Below are 19,789 nucleotides of genomic sequence, written 5' to 3'. Positions count from 1 at the left end.
AATATGTTTTAAAGCGTTTCAAAACTAATATTTAGGAAAATAAAAAGAAGGATTTCCCAATATTCATTCCAATACAACCAGCGAACTTCTATTCTGTGTGCCAATATTTATTGTCGCAAATTTAATTTCTAAGCTTTTCAAAAATGCTCATAAATTTAGATATTAAAATAAAAATAATTAATTAATGTGAGAAAATGTTGAGAATATATAGCATATTAATTAACCGCGCTTTTTATTATCGTATACTCGTTTTGTGGATTTTGTCACTGACTAAAATTTGCAGTACCGCAGCGTTGGTTAGAAGTCTTTGACGTTTCGCCCTGTATTGTTATTACGTCTGAAGGTTTCTGTCGTGTTTGCGTATTCTGTACGTATCGATTTTATGAATTACTTCATTTCATTGTTTTTAAGAATGCCTTTAGTAATTACTGAGATATCATTGTTTTTTACTGTATTAAAATATGAAATTCATTTTAATTAAAATTGTGTCATAGTCTGCAAATATATTCCATTTTAAATATTATTGTGTATTGAAGTGAATATTTTATTCTAGAAAATAGTTTCTGTTGTCATATGAATACAGTAAAAAGAGTGGTATATAGCGATTTGCAGTAACTTGGTTCAGTTTAGAAAGAAACGTGTGTGCAAATTGTGCTAACTCTATTATGTGGTATTTATATTTGGAAATATTATTGTTTGAATTGCACACAAATTATAAGTAACATTTTATTATGTGTTTTGCGATTTATCTTACTTGTGTAACATAAGATCAAGTTCACGAATTTTATCATGACAAAGAGAACAGAATTTCATCTGTGTTGGCATGGGCCAGGGTGATTTGTAGGTGACAGTACAACGTAGTCCATTTCGGACACAATCTTAAAGGAAAAGTTAGTGCTGAAAAGGGGATTTGAGTGCTTGTTTATAATTATTCCAAGCAAATATTTTACTGTGTGTACTATAATAATAAAAAAAACTTCAAAGAAATATTTATGCGCTATAATAATAAAAAAACTTTACTGTAGTTGAAGTACTCACGTATATTGTTTAATGTGGAGGAAATTTGGTAACATTGGAGCTTTGATGTCAAATGATTTTTGTATGTTTTAAGCAAAAATTTTACTGTTCGTATAGGTGAAATGAAAATATATGGAAGATGCATATTCAGTCTTTAGCAATTAATAGAAAAATTGCTGTGCATAAATATTTATAGATTATTAATTCATAGATTATTAATTTATAGATTAGAATCAGGACAGTATTATAACACGGTGTGCCACAATATGTAGGATGATTGATCAAAGTATTATGTGCTGTTGTAAGCAAGCTAAAGAATACTATTGGCACAAAGAATACTAAATTTGCTTTTGTGTCACTCTTTCAAGCATTTTGTGATAGTTGTCTTACTACTATTCATGAACTCAACATAAAACTGCCAGATTAATGAATGTATGTCCAAGCAAATGCCAAAAAATCACCAGACTGGAGTCGTCTACTAAACTTAAGTTTTCAGTTTTTCTATTCACATATGGACAGTTTTCAATCTATACAGATCTTTCAATTAATTTGTTTATCACATATGCTTTTATGAAAATGTTATTTAAGTAATAACACCTTCGTGTAGTTTTATCATTTTGGCTAATCTTTGGAATATGGTAACAGGTAGTTTGGCGGCATTTTGGTAAGGCGATAAAGGTTACTAGCTAGGACTTTAGTCAAGAGTGTGCGCAATGCCATTTTTGTGCAATTCTGAGATTTTTTTTAAGTGAAAATAGGTTGACGTGTACATGGATGATATTGTGTATGTGCAATTCTTAAAAACGCGGCAAGCAGTTTGCAATTCTGCACTTTCTCCCAATTTCACACCTAATCTAAGTCATGATTAAGCACTTTTGTTCCAGAAAAGTTCTAGCATAAGCGTAATTCGGCTAGCAGATTGTTGGAAAAAAAATGTAGAGTAAAAAAAAAACATGCCTTCGTGAAAACAATATAGCGTCCAAACATAAACTAGCCAAGTTACCATAATCCAAAGATTAACAATAATTTTTAATATATAAAAATGTAAAAGTTGCATATTGGCTGCAAATTTCTGGGTTTCGTGAATGTTAATAAAAAGATTCCAAAACTCTTTTACAGTTAGATGGCAAAGATTAACATATGAAAAGAAATCTTACTTTATTAGTTTAAAATACAAATTTTAATTATTAAATAAGTATTGTGCAATGCATTAAAAAACACAAATTTTTTATCCAACACTTTTCTTTCTGTAATTTTTTTGTTGTTCTTTCCAAGTATACAGAGTAAAAACTCCAGAGAAGTGCAAAAATACAGCTTCATACAATTTCCAGTAATATAAACTACCCAGTGCATCTTTTTACCTGTAGAGATTTTGTAACAAAATTATGTATTCCTGAAAATATTTTACTGCAGTTTCTTCTGTCCGTGGCAAATTCTAAAAGTCTTAATTTAAAATTAAGTTTAAAGCATAAAATATTAATCTTTGTTTAGAAAAGCCATTGGAATACAACAAAAAGAACACGTGTAGAAGTGATGGCTTTGCGTGACTGAAGAACTGCGATGCACATGGTTGCCAGTGTGGCGCATTCTGAAAATAATTTCTGCCGAGGTGGTTGCAAATAACATGTTGATAATACTTCTGAAGGACGGTTTTCTATAAATGGCACTAAATCATGCTACTTAGCCAGTCAGTGTCATAATACGCAAGTCAATTTACTTACGAAGAGCAAGTAGGTGATTTTTTTTCGAAAAAATACCACAATATTCATACTTAACGTAAGTTGCCAAATGCTATCAGTATATTGAAGGAAAACACAACTTTAGCAATTTAAGATACAAATTTTACTTCACAGTTAAGGATTGTATAATATATTAAACATGTTCTAAGTAGGTAAGTTGAAAAATAAGTTTCCCCTGTCGACTGTGATCAGAGTTGTGTATGAAAGTCAAAAAATAGAATGAGACATTAAAGATATGACATACCTTTATTTTATTATTCTCGTACGAGTACGTTGAGACATTTGTCATATCGCTTGATAAGCTTCCAAAAGTCCTCCAAGAAAAATTCACGCTTTGCATATGGAAGAAGCGTTGAACGGCTATGGGCGAAAGGTGACACAGCAGGAAAACACGCAAGTCACCGATACACCATTAGGTAGAGGTCGCTGGAAATCAAGCAGATGGCGCTGTTGCATTGCCTGCGCAAAGCAGAGACCAGCTTCTCATTTGAGCCCCGGTAGGTATGGAGTGAAGGTGTGTTTTGAATTCGTGGTCAAAGGAGGAAGTGAGAGCGGTTATCCGCTATGAATGGGTACGTGGAGTATCAGGAACAGAAATTCATAACCGCATCGTGGAAGTCTATGGGCCAGGTGTGATGTCGAAGCAAATGGTGCACAGATGGTGTCGCGCATTCAGTGATGGACGTCAGAAAGTGGAGGACATACCAAGAGCTGGACGGACGCGTACAGTCACTACAGATGCAAATGTCAGGAAGGTGGATCACATGATTAGAGCGAACCGGCGTATCACCATCGATGAAGTAGCGGAAGAACTTGGAATCTCACGTGAGCGAACTCAAAACATCATCCACGACATTCTTCGATACAGAAAAGTGTCAGCATGATGGGTGCCCCCACAATTGACCTCGACACACAAGGAACAACGCATGGGGGTCAGCCTAAAACATCTCGTGCGTTACCATGAAGATGGCAATGACTTTCTGTTTCGGATTGTGACGGGGGATGAAACGTGGGTCCACCATTTCACGCCAGAATCGAAGGCCGCATTTATGGAGTGGAAACATCCGTCATCACCTGTCCGAAAGAAGTTCAAGACAGTTTACCCTCTGCAGGTAAAGTGCTCCTCACAGTTTTCTGGGACGCCCAAGGAGTTTTGTTGCTGGACTTTTTGGAGGTTGGAACCATCAATGCTACGCGCTACTGTGACACCCTGTCAAAATTGAAAGAGGCAATTCGGAAAAAGTGGCCTGGCCTTCTCACATCTGGCATTCTGCTGTTGGATGACAATGTCAGACCACATTCGGCGACGGCAATGCAAAACCATATTGCAACTCTTGGTTGGGAGCGCCTACACCATCCGCCATACAGTCCTGATCTCGCACCAAGCGACTTCCATCTGTTTCCGGCTTTGAAGAAAAATCTCGGGGGCAGGCGCTTTGGAAGCAATACTAAAGTGAAACAAGCTGTTCAACGCTTCTTCCATATGCAAAGCCCTGATTTTTTCCTGGAGGGCTTTTTGAAGCTTATCAAGCGATATGACAAATGTCTCAATGTACTTGGTACCTATGTGGAAAAATAAAGGTATGTCATATCTTTAATGTCTCATTCTATTTTTTGACTTTCATACACAACTCTGACCACAGTCGACAGGGGAAACTTATTTTTCAACTTACCCTCGTATATTATGTAGTGAAAAAACAATTTTAACCCCTTCTCGACAGATGTATCATATCTGTATCAGTTTTTTTATCTTGCATGATTAGTGCAACTCACCTTGGAGATGGTGTGTTGAATGCAGTATTAAAAAAAAATTTCAAATAGGATTAAGGAGATGTAAGAAGTACAGTACAAAGTCCGTAGTCTTGGACATCCATTATTCGTAATGATCTATAATCTGGACCTCAACGCCACAAACTTTACTCATGTGCACATTGAAAGAAATGTTTAATAAAGTAAACAAATAAGTATTAAACTTTTTTGTAAAATTTGATACCTTTTAGATCATAATTGCTCTTTATTTCATAAATTACAGTTTCATATTTTTAATTGTATTAATTTTTGCATGCCATCTTACCAGATTTAAATTGATGATCTATAATCCGGAATCTCTGAAGTCCCGACAATTCCGGATTACAGATTTTGTACTGTATAATATCATTTAATAAATATTTTAAAATGAAGTTTTTGTAAGATTTCATGACGATTTAAATTTTAGTTTAGGATTTCACGATGTAAAAAAAGTTAAAATATGCCTGGCTTTTAAAAGGAATGATATTTGGCAATTCAGATATTTCAAAAGGATTTGATAGGAATATAGAAATTATAAGTGTGCATGAATGCCTCTATTTCTGTTGCATATTTCATTATTTATCTAAAAACTATGTAAAAAAACTTAACTTGGCTTTGAAAACCTAGCCTTTTTTTCATCTTTACATAATACATTATTTAAAAATTAATTATGACCCACATTCTAGAGTTTCTTAAGTTTTACTGTTTTCAGTCAGTTAATTGCAGTGTTTCTTCATTAAGAGACTAAAATTTTGTTCTGTGTATAGGAAATGTGAAATTTTACTCTCATAGTATCAGATTTCATTTTGCCTTGGCAAAGTCATTTTAAGTACTAATATTTATGTTCTTAAAAGTATTGGTTATATTTAAATCATACCATTTGTAGGGTGGATGCTGTGATAGATTTCATGTCTTACATTAGTGAACAGATTGAACTCCTCATTGATGCAAACTAAAAATGCATTTTTAAAATTTGAATTATGAAAATTTATAATTTTAAAAATTATGTAATTACCTTGATTAAGTAGTCTGTATTAATTGTTGTAATTTGACATATTAGGTTGAAAATGTCTTCAAAAAAGAAAAAAGAGCAAACAGTAGAAGAAGAGGAAGAGGCTGAAGAAGATGAATATGTTGTGGAAAAAATATTGGATAAACGTATAAATACTGCAACCAATAAAACAGAATATTACCTTAAATGGAAGGGTTATCCAGAGTGAGTAATAATTTGCTAGGGGAAAGTGCAGAATCACCTGCTTGGCACCTTTTTAAGAATTGCACAAACTCTGTATTCTTGTACACATCAACCTATTTTCACTTTAAAAAAGATCAGAGAATTGCACAAACTCGACATTGCGCACTCCCTTGACTTTGTCCGTGTACTCATCGATATATTTTCACTTAAAAAGGTCAAAGGAAATTGAAAAAATCCAATTCTTGTAAAAAGGCGCGAAATAAGTGGGCGATTCTGCGCTTCACCCGTTTGCTATTATATTTATCTTTGTGAAGAGCCATAACTCAGTAACTGCTGCCATTGTATAATCAGATATAAACCTTTCTTATTTTAACCCATGTTTAATTATCTAATAGAAGTTACTTCTTCAGCCCCAAAGTACCGTAATTTCGCGCGTATAGTCCGCGGACTATCTGTGTTTAAAATGCGAATTTTTGAAGCTGCGGACTATCCACCAGTGCGGATAATATGCTGGTTGTTCACGGTTAAAATTGTTGATATTTAAAAAACACGCTGTCGTGAACTGCCGATGATCAAATATAAAAAAAGCGTGAGATTCCAAGTATCCTTCGCACTGCTTTAGCACAACTGCCGGGAGGGGGAAAAGTAGTTGATGCGTCAACTCGGTTTTTAGGAGCCATAGTAGCAAGTACCTGGAGTACGAAAAAAAGCGTGATTCGTTTACTTATAGCGTGGTTTGGCAACACCGAGTGAGTGGGGTCGAAGGTCACATTTCATTACCACTTATCACGAGGATAGCACGTTGCACAGTATTTTGTTTTCGTATTTTGTCTTTCATCTTCGCTAACGTTGATGAAACATCGCCGGAGATTTACTGCTGAGTGGTAGTTGAGAAAACTGAAAAAGATGGAAATAGAGAAGCGGGCCGTTATTGGTTTAATCCTAGTATCCGGTGCACACGGGATTTGACTACTTTTGGCGACTTTATGATGAGCAGTAAAAACGGGACATATACGATGAGTAGTTAACGGGTCATTCAAAGAAAATATATAGTTAAACATAGTATATACTATGTATATAGTATATATACTATGCGTGTATAGTATATATATAGACATTCTTTGGATCATTTTTGGTGTTGGCGATAATTTTCAAAGTCGCGCCAAGGCTGCACCGTATACTAGGATTTTACTCCGTTATTTTGAAGTGGACAAGAAAGCGGTGAGAAATTTGCGCAAACAAAAGGATGTGTTTAAAAAGCATGGGAATATTGCCGTATTAAAAAAACGTAATTTCGGACGTATTGTCCGCGGACTATCTGACAATTTTTAAATTTTTTTTATATAAAATCGTGTCTGCGGACTATACGTGCGAAATTACGGTATATGAAGTGCAAAGCAGTAAGAAAAGGAATTGGGAAGCAAAATTATTGGCATGAAAACCCCTCTTCTTTCCTTCATTTTTCACTTTCATCTTTATATAATTTACCTAATAAATAATTGGTCACTATAATTTGGTGGTAATTTTTCCACTTTGACTCAGTATGCAAAATTCTACTTGAAAAAAAATTTACAATATGGTTCACATTTCTGAGTTTTACCTGTAACTGAAAAACTAGTGAAGAAACCCAAGATATATTGCAAAGAAACTGCTACTAGTTTTTCGCTTTGATGGCCAAAAAAATGGCCATCAAGTTAAATGAATGAAGTTAAAAATGGCCAAAATTTTAGAGGGGAATAAATAACGAAAGAGTGATGTCACGACGTCTAAAGTGAGCATGAAAGTAAAAAATGTTGCATGTTATAAATATTATAAAACATTTACTTTTGTTTCAAATAAATACAGTCAAAAGTCGTTAATTCGGACACCCATAATTCAGAATGATCTATAATCCGGACCTCAAAACTAAAAACTTTCTGCGCATGCGCCGCGTTGACACATGCGCATAGGCGTTTACGTGTGCGTGTAAGACCTTTTACGACTGCGCATATGAGTGTGCATGAGTGTGCGCAAGTGCAGAATACGTTTTCGCGTGCGCGTTTTATGTATAATGGACGTATAAGCTAAAATTATCTAATTATCTATTTCAGTTAATGTTGATGATTGCGTTGTTCCTTAATTTTCGAATTGGATCCGGCTTATTATTTTTTGCAGACTGTAAGAGCAATTTTATAAAAGTAAGCTTAAACTTTCGATTATATCAAATAGAATTTCCGATATATATTTGTTAACATGTAAAGGATCTAAAGCGAAAGTATGTTTTGAAATCCGAAATCTGTTTATCAATTTCACGCTGCTGGGCAGGGGGAACGCCGCCGCGCGTAATGAATTGGAAGTTGATTTGTCAGCACTATCCTTATCTTGCGCAGATGTTTTTATTTGGCTTATAATTCCTTACCAAATGTAGTATTTCATCTCATGATTTAAAACAAGTTCCTGGTCATTATAATTCGCTTCTGATAGCGAAGAAAAGTAACAGAGGTTGTTGAAAACGATTGATAAATTAGGATTGATAAATTAGTGGGTGTTCTTGACACAGCAATTATAGGTCTTGAACAGCGGAACTTTGTAACTAAACAAGAAATTATGTCTGTTTAATAGAATTAAAGAGAAAGTATTATCACATGAAAAGGAAGCAAAACTTAAACAACTTACATTGAAAGAAATGTTTAATTAAGTAAACAAATAAATATTAAGCTTTTTCTTTTTGCAAATTTTGATACCCTTTAGATCATAATTGTTCTTTATTTCATAAATTTCGGTTTCATATTTTTAATTTTAGATTTTCTGCATGCCATCTTACGAGATTTAAACTGATGATCTATAATCCGGAAGTCCCGACGAGTCCGGATTAACGACTTGTAGTACTTTAACCATGTACCAGTTTTAGTGACTGACCCAGATGGCTACTTTATACAGTGTTTTTTTTTTTTTAAGTACCTATATTTCTGGGCTTGGATGAGAAATTTTTTAAACTTTTTCTTGACTGTTAAACACGTATAAGAACACATATTCATTATAACACAAAGGTACACTTATGGCCATTTTGATCGTGTATGCATTTTGAATGTTTTTTAACCTATTTTACAATTTAAAAAACAACATAAGGCATAGACTCCAACTACTACGGATTCTCCGTAGTTTCTACGGAAATTCATGAAAAACTACGAGCTACGAAAAGTATGGAAAAAACTACGGATTTTACAGAAACAAGAGCAGGAGAACCAGTACGCAAAACGGAACCAACTAATTCATCCGATGATTGGCTGAATACTCGTGTTATCATATATCACGTGTTGAGTGCGTTCCTAGTTTTGAAGAATTAGCCAATCGTAGATCAGTAACTCCAACCGTTAACGACTTATCAATAGTTCTACCCAATTGTCTGTCTCCCAGGTTCCTTGCTGATGCGTGTTTAGGCTGCATTCGGCTGCATTGTGTAGTTTACGGCGAGAGCTTAGCGTGTGTCTTGTGAACTGAATCAGGTGAAAGATTTTTAATCATAATGCTGCCTCGAACGAAGAAGCCAAAATTATCAAAGCAGAAGTTTAAAGATTCATATTCTTCAGAATTTCCATGCATTAAAGCGTCCGAAATTTCTGTGAATCACGCACACTGCAGTGTATGCAACAAAGACTTCTCAGTTGCTCATGTCGGAAAAGATGACTGTAAACGGCATGTGTTTTCTCAAAAGCATATAGAACTTGGCACCGTAAAATCTAAAGAAATAACAAATTTCTTAATAAAAGATGATGAAACAGATCCTATAAAAGCCGAATGCTATTTTGTTCGTTTTTTAATTGAACATAATCTACCGCTTTCTGTTTCGGATCATTCCAAAGAGCTTTTCAAAGCAATGTTTCCGGATTCTGCCATAGCAAAAAAATTTAGCTGCGGTCATACCAAGACTGCTGCTATTGTGAAAACGCTTGCAGAAAATACTGTTGCTGATATTATAAAATCAGTGTGCAGTTACATCATTTTCTCTAAGTACTGATGGAAGTAATGATAACAATGATAACAAACTGTACCCATTGGTTATAACATACTACAGTAAAGAAAAGGGAGTGATAATTACTTCATTGATTTCTATTTTAGAATGCACGAATAATACAGGAGAAGGTATTTTTAATTGTATAAATGAAAACTTTAAAAACAAAGGTTTAGAATGGAAAAATTGCTTATCATTTTCTTCAGATAATGCTAGTAATATGATTGGAAAGTTTAAAGGTGTAGCATCATTTATCAAAATGCATCAACCAAGTATAATCACCCGAGGTTGTCCGTGCCACCTCTTGCATATAGCTGCAAAAAAAGTACTGAAAAATTAATTGGCTCAGAAATTGAAATGTTGATAATAGATATATATTTTTACTTGGAGAAAAGTTCGAAACGGAAGCATAGCTTCAAAGTTGCTCAACAAATTTTGGGACAGAATGCAAAATCTCATAAAATTTTGAAATATTGCAGTACGAGATGGTTGTCTCTTTTAGAATCTATAACAAGGATTTTGGAACAGTGGGATGCTGTGATAAATTTTTTTCGAGGTAAACCAGATAACAGTGAGAATGAAGGAAAGAGATTGCAAAACATTAAAAAAATTTTACAGTCACCGACCACCAAACTGTACTTGTTATTTTTGAAAAATACTTTGCCTTTGTTTATAACAGTAAATATTAATTTGCAACAACAAGCTCCTTATATACATAAATTGAGAAGAGAACTTTTTGAACTTTTAATGAATTTATTTGTTAGATTCGTAAAACCATCAGTAATTTCTAAAGAAAATGAAGATGTTACTCTAACATCTATTCCATTTCAGAAGTATAGTAAACAAAAAGAAAATGAAAATTTAGTGATTGGTGCGGAAACAAGACTATATTTAAAAAATGCCAAGTTGAATGACAGTGAAGTGAAATCATTTTTCAATTCTGTGCGAGCTTTTTTTGTAACTGCATGTTCATATATAATTGATAAATTTCCACTGAGTGATCCATTTCTAAAACATGCTGAAGTTGCTGACATCAACTTGAGAACTGAAGTTTCATTTTCATCTGTTCTTTACTTGATGAATACTTTTCCATCCATTATTGATGAAAAATATCTTAATCAAGTGGAAGTTGAATTTTCCATGTATCAAGTAGATGATTTGAAAGAAATTGTAGATTTGCATATTGATATAGCATAGGAAGAAATTGCCAAATTAAAAAATATGAATGGGTGTATTAAATACAAAGTATTGCGTACTGTAATGCTTGCTGTCTTAATAATACCTCGTTCAAATGCAGCTTGCGAAAGAATTTTTTCAATTGTTAAAAAAAATCAGACGGAATTTCGACCAAATTTAGGTCTTAAAACTCTTGAAGCAGTTTTGATTGAAAAAATAAATATGCAGGCAAATGAAGAACTGTGTTATAAAAAAACATTCTCAAAATCAGAACTTAAGCTTGCTAAGCATGCTACATATAAATCTTTGCATTCATAAATTATGCGTATTTTGTTTAATACTTATATGTATCATTCTTGGTTATTTAAATTTTGTTTCCCTGTAGAAATCATATCCAGAATAAAGATATGATTTATAGCTTCTGATTTTTTCTATGATTAGTAGTGATTTGAAGTACTTTTTATTAGTGAATGCTTGAGGAGTTAAAAGAAAATTTCTAATTAAATGTGCATATAAATTACAAGGTATATTTTTAATTATTCAGTTTTATATGTATATGGATTTTAAATGTAATAAAATTGATTACAATTAATTATTAACTTAAAATTAATGAATGGTTAATTACAACATACGCTACGCGCACATTTTCAAAGTTGTAAAAATGTCGTTCGCGCGTTGACTACTGACAAGGTTTGCTGAAGGTTGAAGTCTATGCATAAGGCAGTAAAAAATTAAAGCATTAAAGTTAACAAAGATTATTAAACATAACTGATAATAAATATATTTGTTAAAAGTTTGAAATTTTGAAAAGGCAGGAAACTTGTTACCAAATATTGACATATATACTGGTGTAATGTAAAGTTTACAAGCTCAGTTTCTTTGTTCAAGCTCACAATTATTCTTTAGTACAGTCTGTTCATATGTTTCTTTGACACTGTCCACATATTGCGAGGTTGCACTTGATGCATTTTTGCTGCATTTTTCTTCTGGTGGGTACTTCTGACATGTTTCCCTTTTTATGGGTCAATTATCAGGCACGCATTCAGTTTGGAGAGCAGCATTGTTTCCCAGGATCTGGTCCGATATGTATTTGTAGGCATTAAAGCAACATATTTTAGAAGTCTTAGAACATCAAATGTGTTGCTGCAAGTTATTTACACATTCTAAAATTATCAAATTCATTCTTCTGTAAAGTGTACACACTATTCAGCATAAAGATTATACAAAATTCAAAGAAAAGTATTGCATTCTCTTGTCATAAACTTCTTAATATTGTATTTATCTAATCACAATTTAGATTAAGACACAATAACACGCCGAATAAATACTAATTCAGAAGTCAAACAACAAAAATCAGCGTTATACCTACAAAATTTTCACAGGACTAGTTTTGATGGTTTTACCGAACCATCATCTTCAGCTGCAAAACCGCATTAGCACAATTTAGATTTTAGCAGTTCTTTAAAGGATATTTGTTAATGATAGATTATCTGCATCTCCAATGAAAAATATGAGGCAAAGTGCTGTATTGCCAAAATAGTCGTGAGGTAACTCGTGTTGCTAAAAGGTATTTTATCTGACAATCCAGGTATGTGCATAACAGGTGCCATTCTGAAGTAATATGGATAAATATTTAAAATGCGATTATGAGTGCATTTTGATGATCAGATATTTTAAAATTTTTTAAATCAAACTTTAAAGTGGTTGCATAAAGTTCAGAAAATAAATTTATGTACTTTATTTTATGTAGTTTTATTTATTTTTTAGGGATGATAACACATGGGAACCAGTTGAAAATTTAGATTGTCCTGATATGATCAGGGAATTTGAGGAAGAATGGAAAAGAAAGAAAGAATTAAAAGAGAAGAAGAGAAAGTTGAATGGAAGTGAAACTTCAGATACGCCTCCAAGCAAGAAACATTCAACTGAGGTACAGAGAACTTCTTGAAATGATCATTTGGATTGTGGTTATTGTATAGAAAAAATCATTGTATTTTATAATTGAGTTCTGAATTTTATATAATAACTAGCCAGAATATTTTAACTTTTAATTAATTTATTTTTGACATTATATTAAAAATGGAAGTGTTAATCATGGCAACTGGAAGTTTTTTTCTTTATGTTTAAGAGAATTCCTCAAGTTTAGAATCTGTAGTATTTAGTTCATATGATTAATTTTTTTTGTTTAAGGTCGGCATATGAAATAACTGATATTTAACCCTTTCAGGACAGGCGTCCCATCCAGGCATGGCTAGAGGTCGCATCATTTTAAGCTGGAGGTTTTTTTAAAGGCCACCAGATGCCATCCTATGTCCATTACTTTTGAAATGAACACAGTTTTAGGTTCCTGACCCTGAGTTAGATATATTTCTGCTTGACTTTGGTATTTCACTCATCAGCTGGAGCCAGGGTGGGGGGGAGGGAAAGCGTAAACAGAGATGAGCTCTTTAAATCCCTGCCTGCTAATGAAAACATTCGCATGTCTGATTTATATCCAATTCCTTTTTTTTATTCTATTTTTTCCTTTACTATGCACAGTCTTTAAGGGTTAGTATGTGGAGTACGTTTTTCACTTTTTATTTTGGAAAGCCCCTATTTATCAGAGGAAGAATACCCTGGTATGGTCAATGAACCATTTATTAACCCACATGAGGGTCATGATTCATTTTCTAAAGAGTTAGAAAGTGATACTTTTTCTAAGAGTTAGAAGGGATATTTTTCACCGCACTCAGTCTTCATTTTAAATTTTGTTACTTCTTACTGTAAATAGTCTTTTTTGTGTTGTTTTATTAATTTAAAAATTTATTGATGGATTTTTATCACTTAAAACTTTGGCAAAAATTTAATAGCACTTCCGAAAATTATTTTACAAGATAAGCAATTTTTTAAGTATATTTTCATGTAAAATAAAGAAAAAAACATTAAGTGCTAATTTTAACATATATAAGAGCTTAAGTAATAATCTAAAATGATACCAAAAATTACGATGCTAGAAGCGAAACTTTTTGTTCTGATTTTTTTATAAAATTAGGCTTAGCGATGCAAAACCTCTGTCCTGTACTGTGACTGCCTTCGATTCCCTTCCACCCCGCACGAGCGTCTTAAACAATATTAGAAATTCATATACAGTCAAAAGTCTTTAATCGGGACTCGTCGGGACTTTGGCGATTCCGGATTATAGATCATCAGTTTAAATCTGGTAAGATGGCATGCAGAAATTATAAAATTAAAAATATGAAACCATAATGTATAAAATAATGAGCAGTTATGATCTAAAGGGTATCAAAATTTACAAAAAAAGAAGCTAATATTTATTTGTTTACTTTATTAAACATTTCTTTCAACGTGCGCATGTGTAAAGCATACATTATGCATAGACGAAATTAGAAAATTGCAACCAGAAAACTATTTGATTTGTATTCGTGATATTTATAATGACGAGGAATTTGATTTAAATCATATCAAAGACGGAGTACATCGAGATGGAATACTACATTTAGTAAGGAATTATAAGCGGAATAAAATAAAAACATCTGCCCTGAAGATAAGAATAGTGCTGACAGATTAACTTCCAGTTAATTGCGCGCCGCAACGTCCCCCTCCTCCCCCGCGCAGAGCATCGTGAAATTGATAAACAGATTTCGGAACGGTTAGAGAAAGAAAGGATATGTCTTAATCCATTTATTGCAGCAATACCACTTTTTGTTTGATGGACATCGAAACATACTTTCGTTTTGTAGATCTGTTGGGAGCTCCAGCATCGGAAATTTTATTTGACATAATCGAAAGTTCAAGCTTACTTTTATAAAATTGCTCTTACAGTCTGCAAAAAATAATAAGCGGGATCCAATTCGAAGATTAAGGAACAACGCAATCTTCAACATTAACTGAAATAGATAATTTTAGCTTATACTGTCCGTTATACATTAAACGCGCACGCGAAAACTTATTGTGCGGTTGCGCAGACGCATATGTGCAGTCCTAAAGGTCTTGCGTGCACGCGTCAACGCCTATGTGCATGCGTCAACGCGGCGCATGCGCAGAAAGATTTTAGCTTTGAGGTCCAGATTATGGGTGTCCGAATTAACGACTTTTGACTGTATAGTTAAGAACTAAAGCAAATGAATCTTCCTTCAGGGTAAACATTTAGCATTCTATTCACTTCCTGTTTCTTTATGGAAGAAAGCATGAGTTCAGATGTGATGTAACTTTACTAAAATTTATATAACAGTAATCAAACAATCCTAGTACTGTTGAAAGATTCCATGCTTTATGTACACTAGGTGGTTGTTATATGTAGGTAAGACATTTATTGCATGAAACACAACACATAATACAAAGATGTTAGATGCAACAACAAGTTGCATATTTGATCCAACATCTTGCATTATTGCAGGCAGTTTGTCCGAAAACTTCACTGCTATATCTCAGGTAATGTTGCTAAGCATACAGATACAGACACAATGTAACATAATACCATCTTATGGTTAAACATACACCTTATTAAATTTTATTTTACTGGTCTTTTATAATTAAATCAAATGTAATTATAAATTTGGTAGCTTTGATGTATTGAGCTGTAGTCAGATTTTCATCATGTGTATATCTGATTATGCGTGATGTATTTCCCCATGCAATTTTAATCTAAAAATTAGTTCAATTGAAAGATATTTTTTATATTTAATGTAAAAAAATATATATATTAATAAAAATAATTTACTTTTGTATCCATTTGTAAAGATAAGATAAATGTATGCTTCATGAATGCTTATATTAGACTTTTTTTAATATCTTTCCAGGAGAAGCGTCCTAGAGGCTTTGCTCGGGGTTTTGAACCAGACAGGATTATTGGAGCTACTGAAACAAATGGAGAACTGTTGTTTCTGATCAAATGGTATTAATTTATTAGCTTTATTTTGTAGATAAATATATGCAAGGTGGCACATAATGTATCTGGCAAATACAAGCATTAATACCTAACTAGTATTTGTAAATACATAAATATTAAGAAATCGTATATACTTTTATTACATGGCTGGATTATTATATTAAATGTTATAGTACTACCAGAAATGCCGGGAGCCTTTTAACTTGCCAGTTAGATTGTTTTATAAATATAAAAACTAAATATGTTTTATAAATATAAAAACTAAATATGTTTTATAAATATAAAAACTAAATATGTTTTATAAATATAAAAACTAAATATGTTTTATAAATATAAAAACTAAATATGTTTTATAAATATAAAAACTAAATATGTTTTATAAATATGAAAACTTTTATTTAAGTTTCAGTGTTTATCAATGTTTTGTATACTTGTTTAATTTATAGAACACCTTAAAAAAATAAAATGTATAGGTATTTTACAAATTTTGGAAAGGAGGGGATAATAGTCTGCCAATGATGAAAGCGTGTATGGGGCAAAAAAGGTTGATAACCACTACTTTATTCAGACTAAAAAAAGCAAACTATTTTTTACTCAGAATTGAATTTGAAATGTAATTTCTCTTGAAATCAAGCTAAAAAGTATTTTTGATTTCCTTTGTTTTATAGAATGGTTTGTGCATAATTTAAAATTTGAAATACATTATTAAAAAAAAAAAATCAACGTACCAAAAGGAATTATCCGATTGCTTGAAATTTTGTTTGCCTAAATGTTTTGTTGGTATCCAATGAATGAATAGGTGATCTTCAGTGCATCCAGCAGATGTATATAAGGAGCTGTTCTTGCATTGTTAAAAATTTCTGTTGCACTGCAATTTAGGATATCTTTCAACGACTGAAAAAAATGCTTCGCCGCAGGATTCAAGCTCATTTCGAGCAACTGTCGGAGTTTAAAAGAGGTCGTATCATTGGATTGAAAGAGGCAGGTTGAGCAAATCGGAGAATCGCTCGTCATACGAGTCGAAGTGATGCGGAGATTAGAAGATGCTGGCAGGAATGGGTGGACAGTGGCAGATTTCAGTATCGTGATGGTAGCGGTTGACCTAGGGCCCCAACAAATCGGGAGGACAGAATGATTGTCAGATCAGTTGTCACAGCGCCTGATCTATCGCTATCAACCATCAGACATGCACCCACACACGAGTGTCCACCGTGACCATTCACAGACGACTGATAAAGAGAAATGTACTCTTGTACCAACCCTTATGCTACCTGCTTCTCACGCCTGCATGCTGTCAAGCCAGATCACAGTCGTGCTTGGCTCGATTAGGTTGGAATGATGCTGACTGAGGACATGTAGTCTTTAGCTACAAATCCTGCTTCCAACTGTGTCATGATGATCATCGAAGACGTATCTGGAGATCCCAGAGCAGCGTGCGGATCCTGCTTTCACTATTGCATGTTACACAGGCCTTCAACCAGGAGTTATGGTTTAGGGTGCCATTTCCCTTTAGTTGGATCCCTTTGGTCATCATTAGAGGCACACTTGCAGCACAGCGGTACATCAACAACATTCTGAGACCTGTTTTGCTACCATTCCTTTGCCCTGTCCTTATTTTTCAGTAAGATAATGCACAGAGCCTGACTAAGGCAGGGGCATATGGAGTAGTTGCCCTGAGCCTCCACATCACAGAAGGGCCCTCAGATTCAATAGAAAGTTTATTATTATTAAAGTTTAAATGTCTCCAAAAAGTTCCCTTGTTCGTTACTGAAGTAGTGAAGCAGAGGGGGGGGGCCCAAAAAATGCTTTTGCTCCAGGTCCCAGTTAGGCTAAGTCGGGCCCTGATAATGCCAGACCACATGTGGCATGTGTTGCTATGAACTGTCTTGTAGCTTATTAAACACTTCTTAGGCCCACTAGATTTCTCTCCAGTCGAGCATGTCTGGGATATGATGGGAATGCAAGTGCAACTACCAGGGAATTTTGATGACTTAGCCTAACAATTGGAGCAAATTTGGTAAGAAATACTGCAGGAGACCCGGGAGCTCTATACCACACTGTGTGGCAGCTAGGCTAGAAGTGGGTGAATACCTTATAGAGCTTGTTACTTTGTAACTATGTAACTGAAATAAATCATTTAATTATTCTGAAATTTTAATCATTTTCTATCTCTACATAATCTTCCTATCCATGAATTTTTGTCTCCATTGGACAACTCCTTGGTACTTCGGTTTTTTTTTTTTTTTTTGTTTGTTTGTTTGTTTGTTTGTTTTGTTATAGAGTGTATATTGTGTGATGAATTAACAGCCCTTATGCATCTGAAATATATTTACAGGAAGGAATGCGATGAAGCTGATCTTGTAACGGCTAAGGATGCTAATAAGATCTGCCCACAAGTTGTAATAAAGTTTTATGAGGAACGTCTTACTTGGCACACTGGAAACTCTGATGAAAAAGAAAAACCAGCTATTAAGAAATAATCATGTAACTCGTGTTCACTTTTGGATAATATTTCTACTATCATTGTTTTCATTCATCATCATGTATCCATTCTTCCGGTACTGTTAAATTTGTGCAAAACTTTTTATATCTAAGATTTTTGTAATCTTCAGATTCTTCTTTTCTCTGATTTAACATGTTAAATTTATGAAGATTATTTTTCTCTATGTAAACGATACTCATCTTGTTTGTACATAATGTCATATGGATAAAGAAGGCACTTGGAATTCATTTTCTGATTGTGCAATTTAGAAATAAATATCATTGTTAAAAATGTTTGTTTTTTGTGATAAGTTCATGTATTCTTATTGGAAAAGCTGGAGTAAAAATTTTACATCAGAAATGATGATCTTTTGGAGAATGTCATTAAGTTGAGGAAGAAATTACCTAGTAATTTTTTTATTTCCCCCTCTGAGCCGGGGTTTTCGTTAAGAAAGCACAAATTTCTTAAAACTATGATAAGAAAAAAGTATTTTCTTTTTCATGTAAAAATTATACTGGTATTTTATACTTGGATTTGTGTACTTTTAATATATTGCCTTAATTTCTTTGACATATTTTAATATGCGCGTATATATACATTCTTACAGATATCACAAAAATTTATTTTAGGCCGTATATTCATATAAGATATATATAGTTAGAGGGTTAAAAAATAACAAATTCATATTTCATTAATTTTTAGTCACTCCTAAAGATTTGCCATAGCTGAAGATGAATGGGTTTGTTGAAAGTGTAATGTTAGTACAAACTAATTTTCCTCAAATTTTTTCAGCAAGGAATCCATCTGATGTCAGGATCCTCTTTGCCGTAATCAGTTACGACTGAAGTTTTAATATCGTTTTCATTTTACTCAAATCATGTAGGTAAAATTGAAGCTGCTGCCAGTTAAGTGGTAACTAGTAAGTAAAAACTGCCAATATAAAAAAGCAAACGGGGAAAAGAATTATAATAGTTATGTGCTGTGAAAAGTATTTTCCAGGTTCAGTTTAGAGCTGCAGGCAGTCTTCATGGTAGACATGTTTGGTTACCTTAATCTATCTGGTTTTTAAAAGATTTGCAATATAGTTCAAAGTGTAAGAGCTCCACATAGCTAGAGCAAAATCAATAAAAATGTATTTTAAAGAGAAACGTGAATAATTTGTATACATTTTAAGATCTGCATTCCTTATTTTCTATCTTGTCAATAACAAAGGTGTTGTGTGAAACAGAATTGCCAGAAATAATTCAACTAAGTAGCACATGTTCTCGGTGATCACAAAATTTTTGTTGTTGATGTAGTTTTACGTATGTTCACGTTACCTCTAACGTCACAAATTCAGTTCTCATTGGTTCTGTAATTCAATTCTTATTTGTTTTTAGTAGTTATCTTAGTTTTGATGAACATTTTAGAACTATATGGTTAATTATCCATTGTTTAAATGTTCATTTTTTAATATTGGTTCTCAATTTTAATTTAGGTTGTTTATTATAAAATTTTTTGTTCATATTCATTA

At 33.2% G+C, this 19,789-nt stretch overlaps 1 protein-coding gene across 1 annotated transcript; it reads left to right on the top strand.

The window, feature by feature from the left end:
- The first annotated feature begins 214 nt into the window (after window positions 1-214).
- Window positions 215-18,571, top strand: LOC118195137 (chromobox protein homolog 3-like). The gene is made up of 5 exons (XM_035366392.2): window positions 215-367; window positions 5,605-5,760; window positions 12,674-12,836; window positions 15,706-15,800; window positions 18,130-18,571. The coding sequence occupies exons 2-5, from the start codon at window positions 5,612-5,614 to the stop codon at window positions 18,272-18,274; spliced, it is 552 nt and encodes a 183-aa protein (XP_035222283.1). The 5' UTR covers window positions 215-367; window positions 5,605-5,611; the 3' UTR covers window positions 18,275-18,571.
- The last annotated feature ends 1,218 nt before the right edge of the window (window positions 18,572-19,789 follow it).

The sequence above is a fragment of the Stegodyphus dumicola genome, chromosome 6, assembly GCF_044657685.1.
Source record: "Stegodyphus dumicola isolate Sdum_Otavi_A_Nest chromosome 6, ASM4465768v1".
Taxonomy (NCBI): domain Eukaryota; kingdom Metazoa; phylum Arthropoda; class Arachnida; order Araneae; family Eresidae; genus Stegodyphus; species Stegodyphus dumicola.
The sequence above is the reverse complement of the archived record's forward strand: the minus strand, read 5'-3'. Positions and strand labels throughout refer to the sequence as shown.

Excerpts from the sequence above, each read along its gene's own strand:
- LOC118195137 (XM_035366392.2), top strand. The coding sequence starts at position 5,612 with ATGTCTTCAAAAAAGAAAAAAGAGCAAACAGTAGAAGAAGAGGAAGAG. Across the intron at positions 12,837-15,705 it reads GCAAGAAACATTCAACTGAG|GAGAAGCGTCCTAGAGGCTT; the intron begins GTACAGAGAACT and ends ATATCTTTCCAG. Across the intron at positions 15,801-18,129 it reads CTGTTGTTTCTGATCAAATG|GAAGGAATGCGATGAAGCTG; the intron begins GTATTAATTTAT and ends ATATATTTACAG.